General features: G+C 36.5%; 1 protein-coding gene across 5 annotated transcripts in view; it reads left to right on the top strand.

Annotated features, from left to right (window-relative positions):
- Positions 1-25276, top strand: part of mllt3.L (myeloid/lymphoid or mixed-lineage leukemia; translocated to, 3 L homeolog) — a 133165-nt gene that overhangs the window by 83534 nt on the left and 24355 nt on the right. For all 5 annotated transcript variants that reach the window (XM_018257491.2, XM_018257483.2, XM_041563693.1 and 2 more), the window contains exons 3-6: positions 3908-3990; positions 5633-5776; positions 9695-9817; positions 10667-11269. In XM_018257491.2, coding sequence (XP_018112980.1) covers positions 3908-3990; positions 5633-5776; positions 9695-9817; positions 10667-11269 — 953 coding nt within the window. The remainder of the gene's footprint in view (positions 1-3907; positions 3991-5632; positions 5777-9694; positions 9818-10666; positions 11270-25276) is intronic.

Here is a 25276-nt window from a genome sequence, read left to right as displayed (position 1 = left end):
ACTCATGTTTCTTTGTAGCTCGCTTGACTCTCCTGCTGGAGACAAAGCATAGAAAATTAACTGTTAATCAAGAAGAATTGGGTTTGCCAATTGTAAATGATCTCCCATGGGTGACAGAGTGCTAAGTGTGCCATTGCCCTTAGGGTTGTTAAGTTCTATATTTCTGCCCCCAGGCCGTCTCTCTTATCAGATAAGAGAAAATCTTGCCAAAGCCCATAAATATGGTTTCATTTAAGCCATTTTTTTTCTTTTTACATTTTGGGAATTTTGCCAAGCTGTAGGTCTGTTTAATAAACCAAAGGCTTAGTAAGATAAAACTTTTGTATAGAAAATACTATAAAAAATACTACAACAGCCGTTCCTTTGTAATCTTACCTGTACATGTCTATGCTAAGGGGGACAGAAAATGTTACCAAAGCATAACTTAAAGGGGTAACAGTTACCCCTTATCCAGAATACTTGACCCCTGGCATTTTTTGGATAAGTGGATTTCCATAATTTGGATCTTCATACCTTATTTTTACTAAAAAAACATTTAAACATTAAATAAACCCAATATGGATTCAATCCGCTTAGTAAACATCAAGTACATGTGGTAGTGTTTTGTTATTACAAGTATGGGAACCTTTATCTAAAAATCCTTTATCCAAAAATCCTTTATCCAGAAACACCAAATTACGTGAAGACCATCTCACATAGACTCCATTTTAATCAAATAATTAACATTGTTAAAAGTGATTTCCGTTACTGTAACGAAAAAACAATACCTTTTAGTAATGTGCGGGTAGAGAAAAACCCAAACCAACCCAACATTTATAGACCTGAGCGAGCAGCCCGAGCCCTCCTGTGACCGCAAGAGGTGCAGCGAGGTCAGCCCAAACCTGCCCAACCTGCAGGTATCAGGCCAGCCTGCACATCATGAATACCTTGTACTGGAGCCAAACTAAATTATAATCAATACTTAATGGAGACAAAACAATCATATTGGGTTTAATTCATGTTTAAATAATTTTCCATACATTGTGGATAACGGGTCCCATACAGAGAAAAAGCAATGTTTTTTTGTTTGTTTTTTAAAATGTAACGATTGCATACAATGGATTCTTTGGTAAATGGCCTTTCTTATAGTCTGAGCTTTCTGAATATCGGGTTTCCAGATAAGGGCTACCTTAGCTGTATTTAATAAGCGGATATTACCTAGCTTTTAGTTTAAATAAATATTTTTTCTTTTTATTGGCTGTAGCAGGGACTAACTCATAGTACACAAACAGTTTCACAGAGTCTGCCTAAACCCTATAAGCATTGTCATAGTTGTGCCAAGGGTGTTCCTTCCTAGTTGCATATGTAGCGGATTTTTGAACAAATCTAAAAATACTAGAAACAAATTACAGAATGTATATTAAGTAAACTTACTTCCTCTAGCAGTGTATCCCAAATACTGACTCCAGGGTGCTGTAGATAATATAAAACCATGGTGTCATTAAGAACTGAGATTACGCTGTCCAAAATGCCCATCATTTATAAAATGGCACTACGAACATTGTTTTGACCTTTAAAAATGCATGTATGAAATTAGGACTGTTCACACAAATAGCCAAAAGTGGGGGGCCCCTGGCAATCAGAGGGAGATATTTAATTTTCCATTTTGTGGCAAAATACTGTTTATAACACAAGTAACTATACTATACTTATATACAAGTGAGTTGCTTTTTTCCCACCCCCTTCTATAGAAAAAATGTTAAATGTTAAAAGAAATAAAATATCATTGTGTTCTCCTATTATAGTGTAGACATGCCAGCAGCCTTCTGCTTCTTTCAGATACCAATTCTTTTCCCAGGGTACTTATTTGCATGTGCGAAAGACTAACTGGAAATCCTATGTAACCCACTATGAGTATGTTTCTCACTGGGCACATGGAGGTGGGTGCAGGATTGTAGTATTTGGCGAATGTTGCAATCCTCATATTTGTTAATTCTTATTTTAATGTTAGCTAGGTTGATGCACAGTTTTGTTGAATTGTATAAATGTGAGCATCCCAGACTTGCATTTGTAGAAGCCAGCTTATTTCCATTAGGAAGGACATCTGTTGGTAGTACATGAAAGTATTATCATTGCAATGCTCAATACACTGTTCATATAATAAATATAAGATTTGTAAGTTTAATGTGAACTGTATCCCATTTATATTGATTTTACTTGGCATTTTTTATTGTGTGTAATGTAGGTCTCTATAAAAAGATATTGCATAAAACAGTTCATATGTAAAACCCTGCTTCATGTAAATAAACCATTTTCATAATAATATACTTTTCTAGTAGTATGTGCCATTGGGTAATCATAAATAGAAAACTGCCATTTTAAAAAATAAGGGCCGCCCCTGGGATCGTACAATTCATTGTGTACACAAACATACCAACAAACTATACTTGTTAGGTCACATGAGCCAATTAACAGACAGAGTTCTGTCTTTTGCTTCCACACTTCTTCCTATTACAGTTAGAGTTGCAGTATTTCTGGTCAGGTGCAGTAACTCTGGAAGCTGCAAAGACCATTCATCTAAGCTAGTGTGTGTTTTTACTTATTAATCAGTCTTTCTAATTGGTGGTATTTAGTAAACTAAAGCTGGAAAAGAGAACGGCACCTAGTGCTGAGATAAATATAGGAGGAGTAGTTCTGCATACCTCCAAACTGTCCTGTTTTTTGCAGGACAGTACCAATTTTGACAGCTCAGCCCGCAGTCCCAGATTGATTTCCTGCATTGATGCGAGAAAAAGATAAAATTATTCTGAAAATTAAATGAGTCTTTTTGGCAGAGATCCCAGAATATTCAGCACCTGCACTTAGATGCATTAGTAACAATGTAAGATAAGGATACAATTGGAACTATTTAAGATAAGCAGGTTTCTTGGGAGAACTGAGACTTAATGGACATGGTAAAAAAAACGTTCTTATTTTCAAATGTTCTCAACTTTTTTAACTTCATGTGGGCTTAAAATGATCATAACGTTAGCCAATGCCATTTTTGTTTTGAACACATAAAGACAGTGCATAGACAGAAATATAGTTAGCTCTTGTGAGCAGGGCCGTCTGACCAATTATTTTTTTCTGTAACCTGTTTGTTAAATTATTTTAAGAACCCTGGTTGTTATAAATTAATATGAGGGTCCCAACCCTTTTTTTTTTTTAACCTGTACTTTCAGATGTAAAAATAATTGGGGAGCAAGATGTTACTGGCTGGTGCAAAATAAGTTTTGTGATTTGGTATTTGGTAGCCCCTATGTGGACTGGCAGCCTAAAGTTTGGCTTTGTTTTATGCAACTAAAACTTGCCTTCAAGCTTGGAATTAAAAAAATAAGCATAAGTTTGAGGCACTGGGAGCAACATCCAAGGGCTTGGTAAGCATCATGCTGCTCACGAGCCACTAGTTGCGGATCACTGAATTAATGTAAAGCGCTATGTAACTTGCTGGCAGCATGTAAATAAATCATGATGAACTATTTCATATAAAACCTTTATTATAGCTGAACGTATCCTCTTTTCCTGCAGGTTTTCTTTTATTCTATAACATTTCTAATTAATCGTTCTACGAAATTGTAAAAATTTTGTAAAATTGTATTTTTTCATTTTTAACATTACTTGTCTTAGAAGTAAAATAAAGCCATCATTTGAAGTTTGGGTAAAGGGTTCTTTCTCTCTCTGGGTCATTTTCTTTCTGACGCAACATATTTTTTAAATCTGTTTTAGAGTAATGGTTTCTATAGATTTTTAGAATTTGATTAAATTAAACTTGATTTAAACCAGCTAGTGCCGTTGATATGATTTATTTTTGACAAAAACAAATTGAAGCTGTACTACAGTTTTATTACTGTTGCCCTGTTTCTAATGTTATTTTGCTCCTTGGTTTCAGTGTGCAAAGACCCACCGTACAAAGTAGAAGAATCCGGATATGCTGGTTTTATTTTGCCAATAGAGGTCTACTTTAAAAATAAGGTATGCTATTTACCTTTTTACTTATTGGTGTAATAAAGAGTGACTAGTCACCCACCTTTCTTTACACCTCAGTTTTAATTTGCTTCTGCAAAGTACTTACTTGTATACAGTATTTTAATATAATTATTTCACATTCTGTTGCCCAGCATTTATTTGCTTGTCAGAAAACTACAAAACTTTTCTCTGGCCCTGGAGGATTCAGGAAAAGCTGTAGCAGGGGGCATACTAATCTAAATGGGCTATGTGCTAGAGTTAGATATGGGCAGCCACATTTGATAGAAGATGCTAGGGTTCAGGGAACACAAATTTACATAGTCTTTGCTTTATTTTGTAGTGTACCCTATTTGACCCAATTCTAACTCAAAGAAGTAGGGCACATTTTGCTGTTTGAATATATTTTATTGTGTTTTTCTATATTGTATATACATGTGCATACATTCTGTTTAAAATTATATATATATATATATATATAAAGCGGTGTGTGTGTGAGCCGCACACCCTGAATGTAATCGAGACCTGGGAATAAATACAAAATGAAAAGTGATGGCACTCGCAGGATTTTAAGCAAAATACAGACAATAGGTGTCAAAAAAAGAAAAAATGTTTATTCATCCAAGGTTTCGGTCCCACACAGGAACCTTTGTCAAGGAAACCCAGTGCAGTGTGTGAGTTCAGCATAAATAGCCAAAGAGAGGCTACGTGATAATAGAACCCGCCCACCTTGATGACATCAAAGTCATAGGGAACACACCTGGGAAGATAAAATGGCTCTCTGGTTGAAACAACAGGCTCCTGTATGTTTTATTCCCTGGTTGGGCCAACTCCTATAGAACTGCCCACACCCGTTGTGGGGACATGAGGTAGCATGTAAGTGGGGTAACAGGATACCCTATCTCAGTATCTAATGCAGTAGAGGTGGGCGAGTGACTGTTAGGCACACATCAGACTAGGGCAGTCCGACCCTGGCCCAGTGACTATAATTACTTCTTATACTGGTTGGTGCCCCTTCTTTAAAAAAAATGCACTGGCACCAGATACATTATTGCAGAGTGTGCAGCTAGTATCTTCCTGCCTACTCCCAGGTATCCTCTGTGTTGCCATGGGCAGGCACATGCACAGTGTAGCCCTGCTGTACTTCACATGTGCCCAGATTCAGTTGCCAGAGGGGGACTGGGAACAGGCACTCTGCACTTATGTACCCTGGTCCAGCAGCACCTTTCACCACCTTTTCAGTAAGTTTGATACTCTTATCAGTTTCAGTTTGGGTTATGTTTGAGGCAGTCATCATCCTAAATAAATTTTTATTATTTTTAGAGCGTCCAAAATAAAAGCAAATGTATTACTGCATGTTAAAGTCATCATGCAGGTTTAAAAATGCTTGAAGGACATGGAAACTTTTACACACATCTTTAACTGCTGGAGTGTACCATTTCAGAAGCTTCTGCCAATTTTGTAATAGCCGTTTCTCTGATTATGTCACTTGTGAGCCTATAAATGAGTATATTTTAAGTACTCATTAATTCACTTGATCGATGGACTTCATAATAAAGCATACATAGCATTTGAAGTTACAGCTACCAAAATATATTTACGTGCTCCTGTAGAAAACTGTTTGTTGATTTCCAACCTGTTCTTATCCTAGGAAGAGCCTAAGAAAGTCCGTTTTGACTATGACTTATTTCTGCACCTTGAAGGGCACCCACCTGTGAACCATCTTCGCTGTGAAAAACTCACCTTCAATAACCCCACTGAGGAGTTCCGTAGGAAACTTCTTAAGGCGGGAGGAGTGAGTAAAACTTACTTTCAAATAAATCAACAAGGGGTATATAATGTCTGTCTATATGTTATTATCACTGTAAACTATGAGCACAATGTATTGGTTGTAAAGTACTGTATGTCCTCTTTCTGTGCAATCAAAACATTTTCTATTCTCAATGTTCTGAAGAAAGAATATTCCTGGAAACTGGGAACCTCTTACAGCTACAGACTTGCACAGACCACTCTTCATCCTTTATTTAAAACTGGGGGCCAAGGATAAAAATTCATAGGTGCTGTATTTTAGCCATGGGGAGAAGAGCAGGTTGAATCAAAATAGGCCTGTAGTTTCATGAGCTAATATAGTGTCTAGTAAGCATTTGGTGGTTTGCCCTCTGTCTCTTTCCCTGGCACAGTTATTCGTCCCATGCCCCACTGTGGTAGAAATACATTGCTAAGTAAGCAAAGTAGAGTGTGCCATAGGGGATCTATTTGCAGCTGGCAACAGGAAAAGGACATATTTTCTGTAAAGAAAAAAAAAAGCAGTCTATAAAAGCTATTTTGTTCTGTCTTTATTTGGCCTTTATTCTACCTGGCAAGCTTCCTTAACAGCAGTAAAATGTCAATGGGAATTTGTTGAATTGGAATAAATGTTGCTTATAGAGCAGAAATAATGCAGTGTTTCAAAAGATAAACCAAGTGTCCATTGTTTGAAAAGAGACAGGTGAGCAAACAAAAGCAATTTCCTTCAAACAAAATTGCCAGTCCAAAGTACACAGAGCAGATGGATTTTCCACTAAAGGTTAATGTTATGCTGCTTAGAAGACAGAGGCTGTGCTCAATAACAAGTAGATCACTTTGCATGCTCACACACTTTATTGCTAATTTAATCCATATTTTTAACATTTTAAGCACGATTATTAAATTACATAGTAGACAGTCTGATATAACTTGGTGTGTGGCCTTCCAAACATGGCCTAACATGGCAAAAAAGATCTAGTTATTGGACTCCCAGCTACACACACTACAGTATTGGGTTCATGTATTATTGCTTGAAATGCAAGAATACTTAAGGGTGTATGTACATGCCTCTCTGCACCTTGCAGCCTCTAGTGCTCCCTAGACATTTCAGAGGTTGCCCACACACTGGCAACCACTTGCCTGTCAGAAAGCATTAGAAGCAGACAGCACCACATTCAGAGGGAGACGCTGCAGTCTATGCTCCATTCCAGCAAGTCTTGGGGCAAAGTGCAAGAAACAGGGCACTTTGTGACACTCTCTTTGCAGTTGGCCTAGGCTTGATTAATGAACACTAATAATTTATAATACATGTCACTGTGTCACATGATGTAACTAAGTACTGTTTTATGGATATTTTATGTAGTTTATTCATATATGTTTGTTTATATTATATCTGCTCTTCAATGCCTCCCAACCGAACAGTTATTTACCTTTAGGACATAGGAGTATCTAGTTTAATCTAGCAAATAAAAAACATTAAATAGCGCAGTCACCCAGTAAGGTAGTGTATTTTATAAATCTCAAGAGTGTCTGGAATGACATGAGGGTTACATCTTGTGTACCATATAATGTGTTATGCCATGCATTCTGCATTCAGTTCTTTGTGTTTCATTTTTACTCACAACATATTTCGCAGAAGTCATTCTGTATTCTTATACGCTAAAATATTTCCATTGTGGTTTCATTTCTTCAGCGACATCTTAATGTTCTTTCTCTCATTCCCTGTTTATTTTCTTAAGGTTACACAGTAATCAAAGTAATAATTTTGTGTGGCTGACATTCAAAAAACCATCTAATTCACTGAGTCATATTTTCCTACGATTTAATGGCATTGTCCTGGTGATTACCGGCTAGCAATTGGAGAATCAATCTTTTTTTAATTAAGGTTGAGTCAGTAAACCCAATAAAAACTGCATACTTTGTGGGATTTCTTTCTCCAACTCAGGTCCTAATTTGAAAATAGGCTAAACAAATACAGATTGAAGAAGTGATGGGAGCTGATATCCTGGCTTCCCTTTAACTGTTTCCCCACCAGATGCATTCATCTTGCCCTGTGTTGCCAGACAAACCTTGGCATAACATAGCACTTGACCTCTGGTACCATAGGTTTAGAGGTCAGGTATTGTGGGCAAAATCAACCAAACTGCCTGAACAAATATAGACACATTTGGTCCCCCACTATATTACTGTTGTTTTTTTTTATTCTCTCTTATTGCAGAATACATGTTGTAATGTGCCTCTCGTGCAGACAAAGGAGCAATAAAGCAGATGTCACATTTTTTCTGCTGGCAGAATAAAATATACAAATTCACAAAAATACTAAAGTTCACATTTTGTCCATGTGAGCAGTGACAGATAGAGGGCATTCATATCATTGAATGTGGGCACTGTCAGAATAGTGTTTTGGACATTCTCTGTGCAATATTACAACATCCTAAGCTATATATGGTATATACCATCGCCTTTTACACCATCGCCTGCATGAATGGTCCAATAAAAAGTGCATTCTGTATGTATCCTATAAAATTGCTCTTGTGTGGCTCAACAGCTAAATACTGGGTAAGCAACACTGTTTACAAAGCTAGTATTTTATTTAAATATCACTAAAACGTATAAAAAGACAACTATGTATTAAGAAGCCAGTATGCATTTTATTGGCACTTGAACACTCTAAATGAGTAAAGATCTTCCGCCATAAAGTATGCTGAGCAACTCCTGCTAAATATAAAGTAGGTGTTAAAAAATTCAGGATTCAGAGGACTGCAAGCATATTATATTATTGTTCTGTGAAAGAACCAGGTCAGTGAAATAAATTAATTTTAACAGACACATCTCAAGCACTATAAAACATTGCAATTTCAGAGGGAATTTGCCATAATTTTTACCCACTGTTCCAGCGTTACTGCAACCACACATGGTTCAATACCAGTCACAATTTTTCCTAGTGTAGCTGATAAAAGTTGCAGCCTTAGTTGGCAGTAGTAAGTTGTGTCATATCCAGTGCTCTGCATTAAAATTATATTTGTGCATAATTACTTTGAGAGCTAATATCTATTGAGAAGCCTGGATGTACCCACCACGTTCAGGGTGCTGATAGCTCCCAAGTTTCCTCTGCTTACATATGCATACACATCCGCACTTAATGTACAGATGCATTTACCTTTTACTTAAAGGAAAACGATACCCCCCAAATGAATACTTAAGCAACAGATAGTTTAGATCATATTAAGTGGCATTTTAAATAATCTAACCAAACTGGTATATATATTTAAGTAAATATTGCCCTTTTACATTTCTTGCCTTTAACCACCATTTTGTGTTGGTCTGTGTGCTGTCTCAGAGATCACCTGACCATAAATACTGCAACTCTAACTGTAACAGGAAGAAGTGTGGAAGCAAAAGACAGAACTCTGTCTGTTAATTGGCTCATGTGACCTAACATGTATAGTTTGTTTGTGTGCACTGTAAATCCTATGATTCCAGTAGGCGGCCCTTATTTTTTAAAATGGCAATTTTCTATTTATGTTTACCCAATGGCACATACTACTAAAAAAAAGTATATTATTATGAAAATAATTTATTTAGATGAAGTAGGGTTTTACATATGAGCTTATTCAATATATTTTTATAGTGACCTACATTGTTCGGGGGGGGGGGTTATAGTTTTCCTTTAACAGCACCAATTAATTTAAAAAAAAATTATAACCACCTGAACATTTTTTTTTCCAGTTCAAGATGTGAAGTTAGATGGTTTATATAGTAGAATGCAGGTAGCAACACCCCCTCCCACCCAGCCCCTTCCAGCCTTTCTGAGTTGAGCCTGGAAAATCAGGTTTTGGGTTAACACAGTGATGCTTTTTATTTTTAATATAAATGTCAGTAACCTTTTAATCCTAACCAAGTATTCATAATTTTTCCCTTCTTGCAGATTATGGTCATGTCAGAGGGAACTTCTTTCTCTTCAGGAACCAGCCTCCATCTTCCCAGCCTTCCCTGTAACTCATTGTCATTTTCAGACGTAAAAAAGAGCAAATCATCTCATGGATCCAAGGTAAGTGTTGAGGAAAAATATACCTGATTTATAAAGAGGGATCATATGCAGGTGCAGGTTGAAGTGTCCAGTGAATCCTAATTCTCCACAAAGTGCCATATAAATCTGCATTTATATTTTTAGTATGGGGAATGTTTTAACTGAAAATGAGGCCTGTTTTTTTTTATTGTATGCACGGAACCAAGCCATCAGGATACCATTTTGCTAAACGGTATTTATTGGTCTCTTTTAAAGCACACTTTGGTGATACTAACACTTTTAATAAATAGTAAGGTAGGATATGCTCTTCAAGTATCTCTGCAACCACAGAAGTTCCTCCTGGCTCATCTTCAGCCTCCAACACATACAAGACACCTTAGTTGACTATGAGCCAAAGTCTGTGATACTTGGGCCAGGGGAGGGTTTCTAACCATGTTTGCTGCCTGACAAACAAATGTGAGCTAAACATTTGCTGGGGAACTCTGTAGAAGCCTTTCCCTAAAAGGCACATGATTGTATATATTAATACTAAATTTCCAGAGTCCATTGCTTGCCTGTGATGAGAGCAAGACACCACAGTGCTACTGTGACAAACTAGTGGTACACTGTACCGTGAAAGCCTGGATTGAGGCTATTGCCTACACTGCCAACTATTGCTACCAACTATTGCTGTGGGAATATTTTCTGCTGTACTTTTAAACTACAGTCTCATTTGACTCTCACTGTTGCAGGGTTTGTGGTCAAGCAAAGCATTTTTTTGTTACCTTAATCCAACATCACAGAACAAAAAAAAGCCTACTGATAAAATCAATAGTGGGAAATTAATTTTATTGTGTATAAGACCAGTAACAGTTTTTTTCTCTTAAACAGGACCCAAATAAACTTGTTAGTATAAACAACAGCAGCAACAGCATTAGCTTTTCAAAACCCCACAAGTCATCAAAGGAGCACAAAGAAAAATCATCAAAAGACTCAAAAGAGCATAGAAGTGCCTTCAAAGAACCATCCAGGGAACATAATAAATCTTCCAAAGAATCCTCAAAAAAACCCAAAGAAAACAAACCACTGAAAGAAGAAAAAATAGTCCCTAAAATGGCCTTTAAGGAGCCTAAACCCATGTCAAAAGAGCCAAGGTGTGAGAACAATAATATTCTTACTGTATCCACTGGACATCAACAAGAAAAGAAACTTTCTAGCAAGAGGCCTCCACATTTAGACTCTGAGGACCCATTTGACAGGAAACGAAAAAAAAGCAACTCTGAGTCATCAGTTAAAAGTTTTTCTAATTCCTCACTCCTTATATTGTCATCTTCTGACAAAAAGCCACTTAGGGACAAATCTGTGCATAAAATTGGGAAGGTAAAGGTTGAAAGTGAAGTAATGGACAAGAAGAAGCTGTCACTACCCCCATTTGAAGACATTGTAGATCCAAATGACACAGACATGGAGGATAACATGTCATCCAAATCAGAGGTACATTTCACTTTTTATTAAGATTTTAATAATGGTTTCATATGTATGCGTTAGAGCATCTGTTCTGTATTGTAGCTACTTAAAAATTCAGGTATACAATGGAACCTCTATTTTGCATCCCCTGATTTTAAGTTTTCCCTCATTTTACATTATTGTTTTGAGGTCCCACCTCTATATTATACATAATACATTTCCCTGATTTTACATTTTCTTGGATTTTACCCCTGTATGTTGATAAATAGCTGCTGCCATTTCATAAAGCTACTGAAAAGCTACATAAAGCTACACAAAAATAAAAGAAACATTTCTGGAAAAAAAGTATATGTGATAAACTACATGGAAACACTTCAATTTGTAAAGGTGAACTACTATCTCTCTATAAATATCTCTATAAAGTGTTGTGTGGTACAGGTATGGGATCTGTTATCCAGAATGCTCAGGACCAGTGATTTTCTGGATAATAATGGCTTTTTCTGTAATTTGGATCTTCATATCTTAAGTTAACTAGAAAATCATGTAAACATTAAATAAACCCAATAGACTTGTTTTGCTTCCAATAAGGATTAATTATATCTTAGTTTGTACTAATTATATCTTAGTACAAGGTACTGTTTTATTATTACAGAGAAAAGGATATAATTTTTAACATTTCGGATTATTTGATTATAATGTAGTCTATGGGAGATGGCCATTCCGTTATTCAGAGTTTTCTGGATAATTGGTTTCCGGATAACGTATCCCCTACCTGTAGTATCTTCCTTGAGTCTGTTTCCTTATGGACTATATACAAACAGGTTATGCTAAAATATTAACATAGTTGTAACTGTACCACTTTGTTTTTCTAAATGCCCAAAAATATTAACATTGTGACTTTGTTATGACAGCTGATTTCTAGCTATTATTTCCATGAGGATGATCTAATGCCTGTAATTTCCCGTTATTGCTCCTTTTGTGGAGATCAGCAAAGAACAAAATATACTCAAGGGATGTGCCATTACTCCAGCTGTTCCTTTTTGGAGAATGTTTACTAATCCATTGTTTAAATGCATATACACCTCTCACTGCAATTGACATAGCATTCATGGGCTCTAAAGAATTATTTTATGTACACTTAACGGCTAAAGGTGGCCATACATAGGCCAATATAAAAAGTTGACCGCTTATTGGGCAGTGTATGGGGCCCTCCGACGGGCTTCTATGATCGATATTTGCCCCAAAACTGTTGATCGAGCAGGTTTAAAAATCCCGTCAGATCGAGGACAACATCGGTTCATTGATGACTCCATGTATACTCCTCGTTGTGATCTGATTGTTGCGCCCTAGGGCCCACGATCAGATCAGCCGATATCGATCACTCATTTGGCAAACTCGACAAACAAGTGGATATCTGTATGTATGGCCAGCTTAAAGCACATGGTACAATTCCACTCATTTTACTAACTGCCACAATTCTGACAGACAACTGTCTGACCAGTGAGTGTACCTGCATGTGCAGGCAATTACTGTTGCTCAGTAAGCTGTGATTTCAGAGCTATTAAAGGACATTTTTCTGTAGTGTGCCAAGATAGTGGGTGCCAAAGTTTTTTCCCTGGACTGGTGCTCCTTTTCAGGTAAACTGCACCAGTCCAGTGAAAAAATTAATGCCACTTTGTTCCCAGCCATCCCTAGCTTGGGCTTTGACTTGTGCAAGCACAGTAGAGTACATTTTTCAGAGTTTACTTTGAGTGTACAAGTGTAAGTAAGCAGGGATGTTCAGAAAAGGTATCGCACATGCATTTTTTTTCAGAAAGGCGCCCAGGGGAAAACATTAGTGATTGGATTCACTGGATGGTTCCTTATGTATTGGCACCCCTAAGTGAATCTGGCTTTCGCATAGGTGACAAAATTCATTGAAACATAGAAATATGTGCCATAAACCTAAGGGGCAGATTTATCAAAGGTCCAGGTGAATTTTCGAATTCAAAAAATAGTTCAAATTAGATTCGAAGATTCGAATATCGAAATTTGTCTTGTGCTGTCTCTTTAACAATTTGACTTCGACCATCTAAAACCTGCCAAATTGCTGTTTTAACCTATGGGGGACCTCCTAGAATCTATTTGGAGTCAATTGGTGGACTTTAAAAAATCAAAGCTTTTTTTGGGAAAAACTTAGATTCGAATTCGATCTAATGCGCTATTACTTCAATTCGATTCGAATTCGGCCGAATACGGACCTATTTGATCGAAAAAAAACGTTCTTAATTTTGTTTGGTCTTTTTGAATTCAAAGTTCGAAGTTTTTTCAAATTCAAAATTCGACCCTTGATAAATATGCCCCTAAGTGTTCTGGAAATGTTTTTTATTTTATTTAATTAATTAAATTGCTATGATAGGTCTATTCAGTACATTTCTGTGGAATTCGTACTTTTTTGCTGCATGTAACCTGGACCTTAGGTTGTTGTCAAATGAGACATATTTGAAATACATAGGCAAGTGTGTTAATTAAAGTGCTGGGTACTGTTTACATGTATATTTATTTACATTGAAGGCATTTTTGTTAACTATGCATGTATTATCTATAGGGAAAAATGGGAATCGATTGAAAGTACTAAAGGGCCTGTTTAACATTGTTTGTGCTTTTCGTCACAACAATTTTTGATGAGTTTCCTAACTCATACTGGGTTTTGAGCCAAACAGCCTTGGAAAATTTCCATAATTTTACCTGAACAGGCTTTTTTTTTGGCATATTATTATCAATTCTCCAGCAACATCTCAGAAATGCTTGAAAAGCCTAGACAAATATTCTAATAATTAATTTGTCACTAATTTGCCCAAAGTGTGATTCTACAATGATAAAAATCAGAGCAATAAAGTGAATTATTATATAACTATTCAGGTTCAGTCTCCTATTTAAAGGTACTTTGTAATGTTAAAATGCCATTCATTAAGTGATCTACATACTCTTTCCTATGGCGTATGCTGCCTGTTTAAAGCATGTAATGAATGTGGTTACACAAACTATTTCTTGCTGTTCCCTAGTGATGTTCTTGTAACCCAGTAAGTAATTGGAGATAACCATGATCAGTGAATCAATGGCCACCAAGGGCAAGGTAATTGCAACACAGTCTCCCTCACTAATTATTCTGTAGGTTTTGTATGATTTCCATTCAGGTTCATAACAAGATTTTCTCAAGTGGCTTCTGAAAAATGCAGAAAAGCACCTGCTTTTTTCTGGCTCCTCTTCGTTAGACTTAGGTGCCTAAAATATATGGGAAGCTATTAAATGGCTCAGTAACATTCAATTATTCTGCTGGAGATACAGTGCAGGATATTATGATACCTTGTATAGGAAAAAAACAAGAGACCAAAGCAAGTTAACATAGTTTAAAGGAGACGGAAATGTATCCGTTGTGCCTAACACCCCTGAGACCCTGGGCCAGTGCTCAGAGCTTCAGAGTTGTGGAGTCGGAAGCAATTTTGGGTACCTGGAGTTAGAGTCGGCAAGAATGTAAGGCAAGATAATAGTCATAATAAAGTATTTCTCTGCTGTAAGAATAAAGCCCATTCTGTGAAGTCAAGCTGAGCTATTATAACCTTGTTTGTCCTTTGTTAAACTTTTTTCTAAATTTTTACTACATTTTAGTCTGGGCGCTCTTCTGCAGTAGAGTGATAAACTGAACTACAAAGCAAAAAAAAAAACCAGGTTTAAAATTCACATGCACACCCAGGGCCACAGAGAAGCAGAAGAAGATCACAGATCAGTTACTTTATAATAATATGTACAGTCCGCAAACACTTATGAGTAGTATAACTATGAATCTACATATATACATATATACATACATACATACATATATATATATATATATATCTATATATATATATATATATATATCTATATATATATATATATATATATATATATATATATATATATATATATATATATATATATATATATACATACACAAACTGAATATTTGCTAAAAGACTCCGTATAATGCCAAGCAGTCCATATGTGGAGAATGTTTCAAGCACTGTTGAAGAAACATTTATACTCAAAATCAATGACTCAGCTTCATGACCTGAAAATTGTTTTAGAACCAATTAGTTGCCTCATTTAAAGTGCTATTTTCTACTGCAGGAGCTAACTGAACATAATTAAAGGGGATATGCAAAGGATAAAAATCCCTGCCCTAGATCTTTACTTACATAAACTTACTGCAAAGTGAGTTAGACCAACATTAAAGGAATACTGTACTCAAATTCTGCTGCTTGTATAATTATAAAATACAATCAAAAAGCCACACATTACTTCACACAATGATTACAATACATTAGTCCCCATATGCATTATGTATGCTGTCAGGTTTAAAAGAAATGCGTTTATATATGATACCTATTTGTTTAGAAAGCACATCATTATTGTATATGATTTTGAGTCCTGAAAAAAATTGGTCTAATGACCCAGTGTTCCAAAACTTGTTTTTGAAATTTAGAAGAATCATCAGAATTCCAAGGCATGCTAGTGAGGAATGCAGGTGGAAGAGGAGTCACATCCCCTTACAAAACAGCCTCATAGATACGGTACGGGCAGTGATACAGGGGGCGTTTTGCTGCCTGCTTTTAAACACGGACAACAGTTTAGAAAAAGTTGAGATTCTCTATACACTGCCAACATATACAATCTACTTTACACACACACACACGGCAATGACCATACAGTTAACCTAAGAAAAAAGCCTTCCATGTACATTTTTGCAGGTAACTTACCCATGGTTATTCATTGGAGGCAACTGTACAGTATCTTGGACATCTTGTCACCTGCTATTTATTAGTGGGGGCATAGCATAATGATGCAGATTTCTTTTATATTACCTGCTGCATTAAAGTGGCAAGAATTGGCCCTGGTTGCCTACCGTAGAATTATTTCAGCTTTCAGGCATTTATTTAACATCATTTCATTGTACTTGATGTATTCTTGATAAATACTAATTAATAATAAACTACTTCCACACACCTACTTCATTCACACCCATGCTCTGCTGTTCCAGGCCAATATCCACCTCAAACACAGGGAAAAAGTACATGGAATTCTTGATGGGCTATCACTCTACAATATTTATTACAAAGCATTAACTGAAGGCTGGGACAAAACCCCTTCCTCAAGTTGCTAGATGTGGGCAAATTTTAAGTCTTTTATCACATTACACTTAAAGAGATACGTTCCCATAACTCACAACTGTCCTGTTTTTCACAGGACAGTCACGATTTTGACAGCTCAGCCCAGAGTCCCGGATTGTAACTGAAATGTCCAGACTTTCGCTTTGATCTCCTGCACTGAACAGTCATAAAAAGATACAATGTTTCTAACTTAATCGGCTTTTGGCAGAGAGCCCAGGATAGATACTTTTGTAACAATTTAAGATAAGCAGTAGTGATGTGGGGGCCGACCCGATACCCACGGGTCGGGCAGGTTCGGGCAGACCTCGCATGCTTCTTCGTGGGTGGCGGGTTGAGCTCTTCTCCTGCTCTCCCCGACCGCCACCGTCAAATGCCGGCTTCCAACTTCCGGGTTAGTCTTTTATAGATGCTGCGCCTGCTCGCCCCACATATGTAGGGAGCATCTCTGTGTACAAAAGTGCATGGGACATGAGTCTTTTATTTTTAATAGTCCCCATGGAAATTATGTGGCATCTTACAGCAGCATCTTCTTGTGCATTTGACAGTATAACCATATTTCCATTCTGGGCCGTGTAGTCCTTAATTTGGTACTACTCACCGGACCTGCTTTTAGACTGAATCTGCATAAGCTTTAGCATAGAACACTAATGTGTGTAATTGTGGTACTTCCTTATAATATTCATATTTGTATACAGGATCTCATTTTATTACTGGTTTTATGTTATATCAGAGTTCGATTTCTTATCGTTTTCCTGTATCCCATAAACTCGGCTATTCTAAAATTCTTATTTAAAGTCTCAGAACACGTGTAACATATTTGTCTGATTATGTGTATATAACCAAGGTTTAGACTATTAAATCTTTCACCACCGCTTTGGTCTTAAGTTGATCTACACCACAAACAGTTTGTTATAGAGAAACAACATTATAGTGTCCGTGGAATGGGATTTTTCCAATGAATTAATATGGCACAAACATTAAAGTCACTTTTTAAGGTGGCCCATTAGTACCTTTTTAAAGTTACCTATAAAACGCCACTTTACATCTGGCAAACAAGACCTATAAATTTGAATGTGCAGAAACCTTCCGAAACCCTCAGTGGTCCTGTAAAACTTCCAGGAACGTATAAGCCTAAAATCCCACTGCTTTGCCAGGGCAGTAAGCCAAAATAAGATGCTATCAGATAACATTTTGTGTTTAATGCAATAATCAGAATCTTAATGGATGTGACGTCATTCAATAAGCAATAGAATCCTTCAATATGCTCCCTGATGTGTGGGAGAATAGAAAACCCCCTTTACAATGAAATACACCAGAAATCATTTTTGTAAAATCAAAGAGTTCAGATAATATTTATGGTGGCAACTTTTCTTCCTTCTAAACTGAAACAAACCCATGCATGTCATTGTGGCACATGGTATGCCATTGTGTTGGTAGTACAGGTATTCTGTTATCCAGAATGCACGGGACCTGGGGTTTTCTGGAGTACGAAATTTTCCGTCATTTGAATCTTGATAACTTAAGTCTACTAGAAAATCATGTAAACATTAAATAAATCCAACAGACTGGTTTATTTTCCAGTAAGGATTGATTATGTCCTAGTTTGGATCAAGTACAATGTACTATTTTATCATTAAAGGGGAAAAAGGAAATCATTTTAAAAAATGTGGATTATTTGGATAAAATGGAGTCTATGAGAGACGGCCTTTCTGTAATTCGGAGATTTCTGGATAATGGGTGTCCGGATAACTAATCCCATACCTGTATGTTAATACGACTTTTTATGCTTTTACAATACCTGAAAGTTGTAGAATTCCTTTTTGTGGCTACAATTTTTTTTAAACAGCGTATTTACATTTGCATGGTTCTAGGGAGTTGTAAAGGAAACCTATATTTTCACTTGTCTAAGTGAGCTAAATTTGCTTTGGCACTGGTCTCTTAGAGTAGATGCAGTTCTGCAAGTAAAACAGAATGTTCATAGCCAATGAAAACAGTCATATAAGGGATGGCAGGACTTGATTTATAGCTGTCAAACCCAAGGCTTTTTCCCCCTGATGAAAGATGGTGAAAACTTTTAAAAAACATTCAAAGGAAACAACTTTAGTAATCAACAGTAGTTGGAGATATACTATCAGCACAAGTGTCCGGCATCTCTTCCCCTGTTTTTGTTAATATAGAACACATGCAAGGAATGTTCCCTCATTAAAGTGGCATGTATAGGCAATGCCTTTGTCATATACACACACGCACACACCCACACGGTTTGTTTTCTACTCGTAATTTTATTTTGTGTGTGTAAGTATATATATATATATATATATATATATATATATATATATATATATATATATATATATATATATATATATATATATATATATATATATATATATATATATATATATATATATAGTGAATAAATATATTGTAAAATATAAGGATATTATAAGTTACCGAGGAGTTTCATGACCATATAAAAACACGATGCCGAAGGCCGAGTGTTTTTATACAGGTCATGGAACTCTGAGGTAACTTATAATATCCTCATATTTTGCAACTGGGGGTACTTTATTTATTATAATACACAAATTTCAATGAGTCGTGACAGAAATGACATCAGAACTCACCGTTTATAACTGATGACATCAGAACTCACCGTTTATAAGGATATAATTTACAGGATATTCATGGCTTTTGTGTATTATATATATATATATATATATATATATAAATATATATATATATATATACACATATGTACACACAAACAAAATAAACATAACCTCAATACATGTGGAAACAGACTACAGTGTTTATGCATATTGCTTGAAACCAAATAGAACTTTAAAAAAGAAAAAAAAGAAAGTATAGAGAACATTACCTAAATAACAAGTGTTTTTTTTCATCCAGTGCTCTCTCATTAATGTCCCTGTGAATTAGGCAGTAAGGCCATTGTCTAAGCCAGAGTGATTCCTAGACTTTTCGCTGCTCCTTCTGCACAGTAATGACACCGGGCTGGGGAATAGATGACAGGAGCATTGAAAGTGCAGTACATTTGCATTGTGATTTTTATGTGTGAGGACAGCCGTGTTGATTATGGTTATGTGAATTATCTGGGACTATTCCACAGTCCTGTCAGCATTATGACATGTAAGAAACTTGGCATTTTGTTTTTTTTTTTTTATCTTTGCAAGTGTTCAATAACATGGAAGATATACCTTTCCATACCACCCTGCCTTTTCTTTCATTACCCCTTTCCTGATGCATTTGTCTGTCACATTAAGTGTTACTGGATGGGAGATTACTTAGAAGCATTACAATCCATGTCTTTGAGACACACTCTGTTTTTCTCTCCTAGCTGTTCATTTGCAAGGACATAGTTGTTTTTGGTAAAATGCTACCATAAGCAAAACCTGTGCTGTATTTTAGCACAATGTTAGATTTATGTTCTGTAATGTACTGTGTTGAATAGTGCTTGTCTGCAAGAGTCTCAGTAGTGTACAGGTATGGATCAGTTATCCGGAAACTCATTTATCCAGAATTACGGATGGTCATTTCTCATAGGCTCCATTTTATCCAAATAATCCATTTTCCATTATGGAAAAAATCCGGCAAACCTCAGGTACTGAGCATTCTTGTTAACATGTCATACAACTGTATACTTTATTATAATACAGTATATGCGTATTTGTTTTATATAATATGGCTCATACCAATCCTTCCTAGTCCTCTTTGCAGCTGAAGAGGCCTTAGTTCTATATCCCTGATATGCAGGCATGCATGCATGTGTAAATGGTTGTATAGTAAGGAGATAAAAAAAGAGATAATCAGCAAGTTTAACCTATTCCAGAAAACCATGCCTGAGCAGTTTTCGAGTCAGATACAAATGTACCGAGTCTTTTATCTTGGAGATGATCTTTTTTTTGTCTATTACTAATATTTGTCATCAAGCATAATTTTTACTAGCCTTGCAGGTTAAACAGCAGCCAGGTGGCAACCCTAGTCTCATGTGGCATTTCTTTAAAAGAAAATGTAAAGAAAACCTAGTTTAGTTGTATTTCAAGGGAGTTATGTAGTTGCAAGTCTGAGAGCAGTATTTAATGTACATGTTGTGCTTTGGGGCTGCTTTACATGAGCTCCGGGCAAGCTGTAGTTCACAGTTTGATGCATTTATGGGTCACTTAATAAATGCCTATATTTCTTGTGTTGCTGTGAAATAGCCTCCCTTTTTCCTGAAGGTACACAGCACGTCTTCCTCCTTCCTCATCAGGTTACATGACAAATTGAAAAAACAGCTATGTGGAAGAGTTGATAAAAGCACAGCTTGGAAAGCCATTTCTTTTGGCATCTGTTTTTATTCCTCCCTCGTGTGCACAAAAACAAGTGTTTCAGTGGCTAGACAACAGATCGAATTTGGTGCCAGTAAAATGTTATGGAGACAGTTCAGTTTCAGACACTAAAAAAAACATTTCAAACTCACAATGTAAGGGCAATGGCACATACTGTATAGTAGTTTTGTTGCTTTGGGGCCTACATTATTACATCATAAATTACCTAAAATATTCCCTTATTGCCTGGTATACCAGTTGCCTGCAATTCCTTATGCAAATTCTCGTCTGCCAATTGTCACTTAGAAATGTGGCAGTTTTCATTCCTAAGTGGTTATCACCTAACAAACATTTGCAAAAGTTCCCAGAATAATGCCAGAGCCATTGAACTCTATGTTTTTAAGTATCTGAAGCCAGCAGTGTTTCAAATTTAAATAAACCATTTAGAGAATACAGAAATAGCACTGTGCTTTTCTTGAGACTATAAACCTGATTGTGAACATATAATATGACTGAATCTGTGATTCGTAGTTGGGTTTGTGAGGTCATAAAATGTTTGCAAAAATCTCACTTTCTGTTGTATGGTGTTTGCTGCATAGATTTTCCTTGCAAATAAATGGTTAATCATATGGAGACCAAGAATCAGCCCCATGTGGCAGAAGCCTTAGTATCGAGTCAGAGTTCTGTAAGGACCTGAAACTGAGTGCTGGAGAGAGACACTTTTTTAAAGTGGAAACTGCTGAAACGGAGGTGTCATTTATGACTGCAAGGGAAGTTGGGGGCCTTCTGTTTGGTCCTTTGTGCATTTGTACTTATTGGTGTAAGGAAACATGCCGCCAGCTCCTAACCAACCATGTTTCCCACAGTAGCCTGCGCCAATCATCGCAGAGAGAATTGGCAGCACATGCCAACCAGACATTTTAGCACAGTTGTACCCAACATGCAAAAAGTGCAAGTCCAGCTGCATCAGTTTTGCCTCATTTTTGGTATTTGCTCACCCCCCCCCCCCCCCCCCCGGTGACAGCAATGTCACTGTTATTATGGGAAAAAGCGATACATTGTCTGTAAAACAAACTTGGAGACTGCGTATGAAATTACACTTAGCCCACACTTTACTTGTGGTTGTAAATGACCCCTAATATGTTTCCAAAACACATCATCAAAAATATCACTGGTTTTAATGTTATTTGTCTATGAAATTGCAATAAAAAGCTGTATTTGTTTGAATTAAATATTTCAAGATTCTAACTCCCACCTGCTACATTGTTTTTTAAAATCAGAACCAGCAGTCCAGAGAATAGAAAGGGACAGAAAAATAATTTTTTCTGTAGAAATCACAAGTATGCCTTGCATGCATTACATTAACGACTTTTGTTAATAATTAAACTATATAGTGTCCGTATCAATTGTGTTCACCTTTGAGTTAACTTTTAATATTATGTAAAAAGTGCTATTTTGACACTGTTTGCATTTGGTTTTCATTTTTATTTTATTTTGAGTTATTTAGCTCTTTATTCAGCAGCTTGTCTGTTTGCAATTTCAGCAATCTGGTTGCCAGGGTCCAGATTACCCTAGCAACCATGTGTTGATTTTAATAAGTGATTGGAATATGAATAGAAGAGAACCTGAATAAAAAGATGAGTAATAAAATGTAGCAATAACAATATATTTGTAGCCTTGTAGAGCACTTGATTTTTAGATGAAAGCTGAAAAGAGTCAGAAGAAAGGCAAATAATACAAAAACTATACAAAAATAAATAGAGGACCAGTTGAAAAGTTGCTTAGAATAGGCCATTCTAAAATATACTAACGGTCAGGGCACATGCTCATATTTGAGGAGATTAGACACCCGGCGACAAATCTCCTCTTATTGGGGCAACTAATCTCCCCGAACTGCCTCCTGCCGGCTATAATGTAAATCGCCGGCGGGATGGCACTCTGAGCTCTTCGTTTTCCGAAGTCGCCTGAAGTTGCCTCAGAAGGAAACTCTTGAACCACCCCTTTAATGACAGTGTTGCTGACATTTTTCACACTCCTGTAAAGTTAAGCGCACATATGGAGATTTAGTCGCCCGGCGACTAATCGCCTCTTCTTCTGCCCCGAACTGCCTTCCCGTTGGCTATAATGAAAAATCGCCAGCGGGATGGCAATCGCGGCGCTTAGTTTTCCGAAGTCGCCTGAAGTTGGTGGATTAGGTTTATCTTCGGCAGACGGCTCTGAGCAACAAAAAAGGTCAAGGCACTTGACACTTATATAAACAGCCTGACTTATGGCTTGTTGGATCAACCATCCAGTTTGTCACACCTATTGAGAAGATGTACAAATAATTGCCCATGTCCCTACAGGCCTATCATTTTGTTTGCTTGGGATAAGCTAGGCTTATGTTTTTTGTGAATAATGGAGCAGCCAGGCATTCCAAGTGGCCATATGGTAGTTATCTATTTGACTATTAGTCTCCTTCAAAATCATTCAAAAGCAAAACAAAATCCATTACAGCCCAAGCCGGGCGTTACTATGTCCATATAAACCTTTGCTCTGCGATAAAGAAATGCTGAGTACAAGCGTGTGTTTAAAGAGGAGACATTCTTGTCTAAATGGTGAAATTCAAACAAAGCCTCTTTAGAAATGCAGCAACAAAGCAAAGTTTGCTGGATGTTTTAGACAATGGCTGCATGTAAGATTAATGCTTTTGCTGACAGCACAGCTAGAAATGGCAGCATTACCCAAGTCATGATAACCTTTACATAATATATAAAAGCAGCCCTTTAGAAAAGATCACCTGCTTTTTTTCTGGGGAAAGAATACAGGTATTGGATCTATTATCCGCAAAATATAGCTCTAAAATACTGCAGTGCCATGCGCAACTGTCATTCCCAGTCTATTTAAAGCAAATGGTTATTTTTCTTACCTTTTCTGTATAAAATCTTAATTTATTTAAATACAGAATGGCAGTGTCAGCGAGCTTCAAACACTGATTATTGTGATCCTACATGTACATAGGTAAGCTTATAACTAAGGGAGCTACTCCCGAAACGCGTTATTTACCAGCAGCCTGGTGAAATAAAGTTTTTCCAGAAGTGGCATCCAGTTGCGGAGTACAGGTATGGGACCTGTTATCCATCATGCTCGGGACCTGGGGTATTCTGGATAACGGATCTTTGGAACTTCATGCCTTAAGTCTACTAGAAAATCATGTAAACATTAAATAAACTCATTAGGCTGGGCTTTCTTTCAGTAAGGATTAATTATATCTTAGTTTGGATAAAGTACAAGATACTGTTTTATTATTACAGAGAAAAAGGAAATCAATTTTAAAAATCTTGAATATTTGTTTATAATGGGAGACAACCAATCTGTAATTCGGAGCTTTCTGGATAACGGATCCCATACCTGAACCTTGTATTTGATCCAGACTAAGATATAATTAATCCTTATTGGAGGCAAAACAATCCTATTGGGGTTATTTAATGTTTAAATATTTTTTTTAGTAGACTTAAGGTAAGAAGATCCAAAATATGCAAAGATTTGTTAGGTCCCTAGTATTCTTGAGAACAGGTTCCATACCTGTATATTAACCAGAAGTTGTCTTGTGAAGAATACATATTTTTCCAACAATGATTTACATTATTGCTGGAGGGAAGGGAACTTCAGAAGTTTTGTCGCAGGACTGAAGGGGAAGTTATGTGCTGGTGACAAAACCTAAGGAGAATTAAACTCCCTCTGTTTTGAAATTGTAACCACCTACCTACTCCTTCCATTTGCTTCTCCTTCCAAGACAGAGGTTGTGCATTAGATTAGATCAATAGATTTTCTTAAATGTTCTTGCCGGCCTGCAGCTGTTTTATCTGCCCAGAATGCCACCACCTTCCAACATTGGTACAGCAATGGGACCTGTTATCCAGAATCCTTGGGACCTGGGGTTTTCCAGATAACAGATCTTTCCTTAATTTGGCTTTTCATACCTTAAGTCTACTAGAAAATCATGTAAACATTAAATAACCCCACTAGGCTGGTTTTGCTTCCAATAAGGATTAATTATATCTTAGTTTGGATCATGTACAATGTACTGTTTTATTACTACAGAAAAAAGGTAATTGTTTTTAAAAATTTGGATAAAATGGAGTCTATGGGAAACAGACAGATTTCTGGATAACGGATCTCATACCTGTATATAAAGTTTATTTTGCTTGCAAAGTTGCACTGCATTTGCCAGTTTACAATGACTGGGTGCTGCTACATGTAGGATCGCAATAGTCAGTGTTTCAAGCTCATTTACAACTTAAAAATAAGGACAAATGTTTGAAAATTGTTCAAACATTTGTATTATTGTTCACATTTGCCTATGTTCACTAAAGGAAGCGTTCTTAAACTGACATTATTTTAAATGTCAGTAAGAGCAATGTAACATTACAAGGTTTTCCATCTTATAAACTGCGGCTATGGTTTAATGCCAGAGGTAACCAACACTGGCTAGCTTAAGTATACATTCAAAGTCAAATTATTTTCTCTCAGCAGAA

This window comes from Xenopus laevis, chromosome 1L, assembly GCF_017654675.1.
Source record: "Xenopus laevis strain J_2021 chromosome 1L, Xenopus_laevis_v10.1, whole genome shotgun sequence".
NCBI lineage: Eukaryota > Metazoa > Chordata > Amphibia > Anura > Pipidae > Xenopus > Xenopus laevis.
This window is presented reverse-complemented; position numbering and strand designations above follow the sequence as displayed.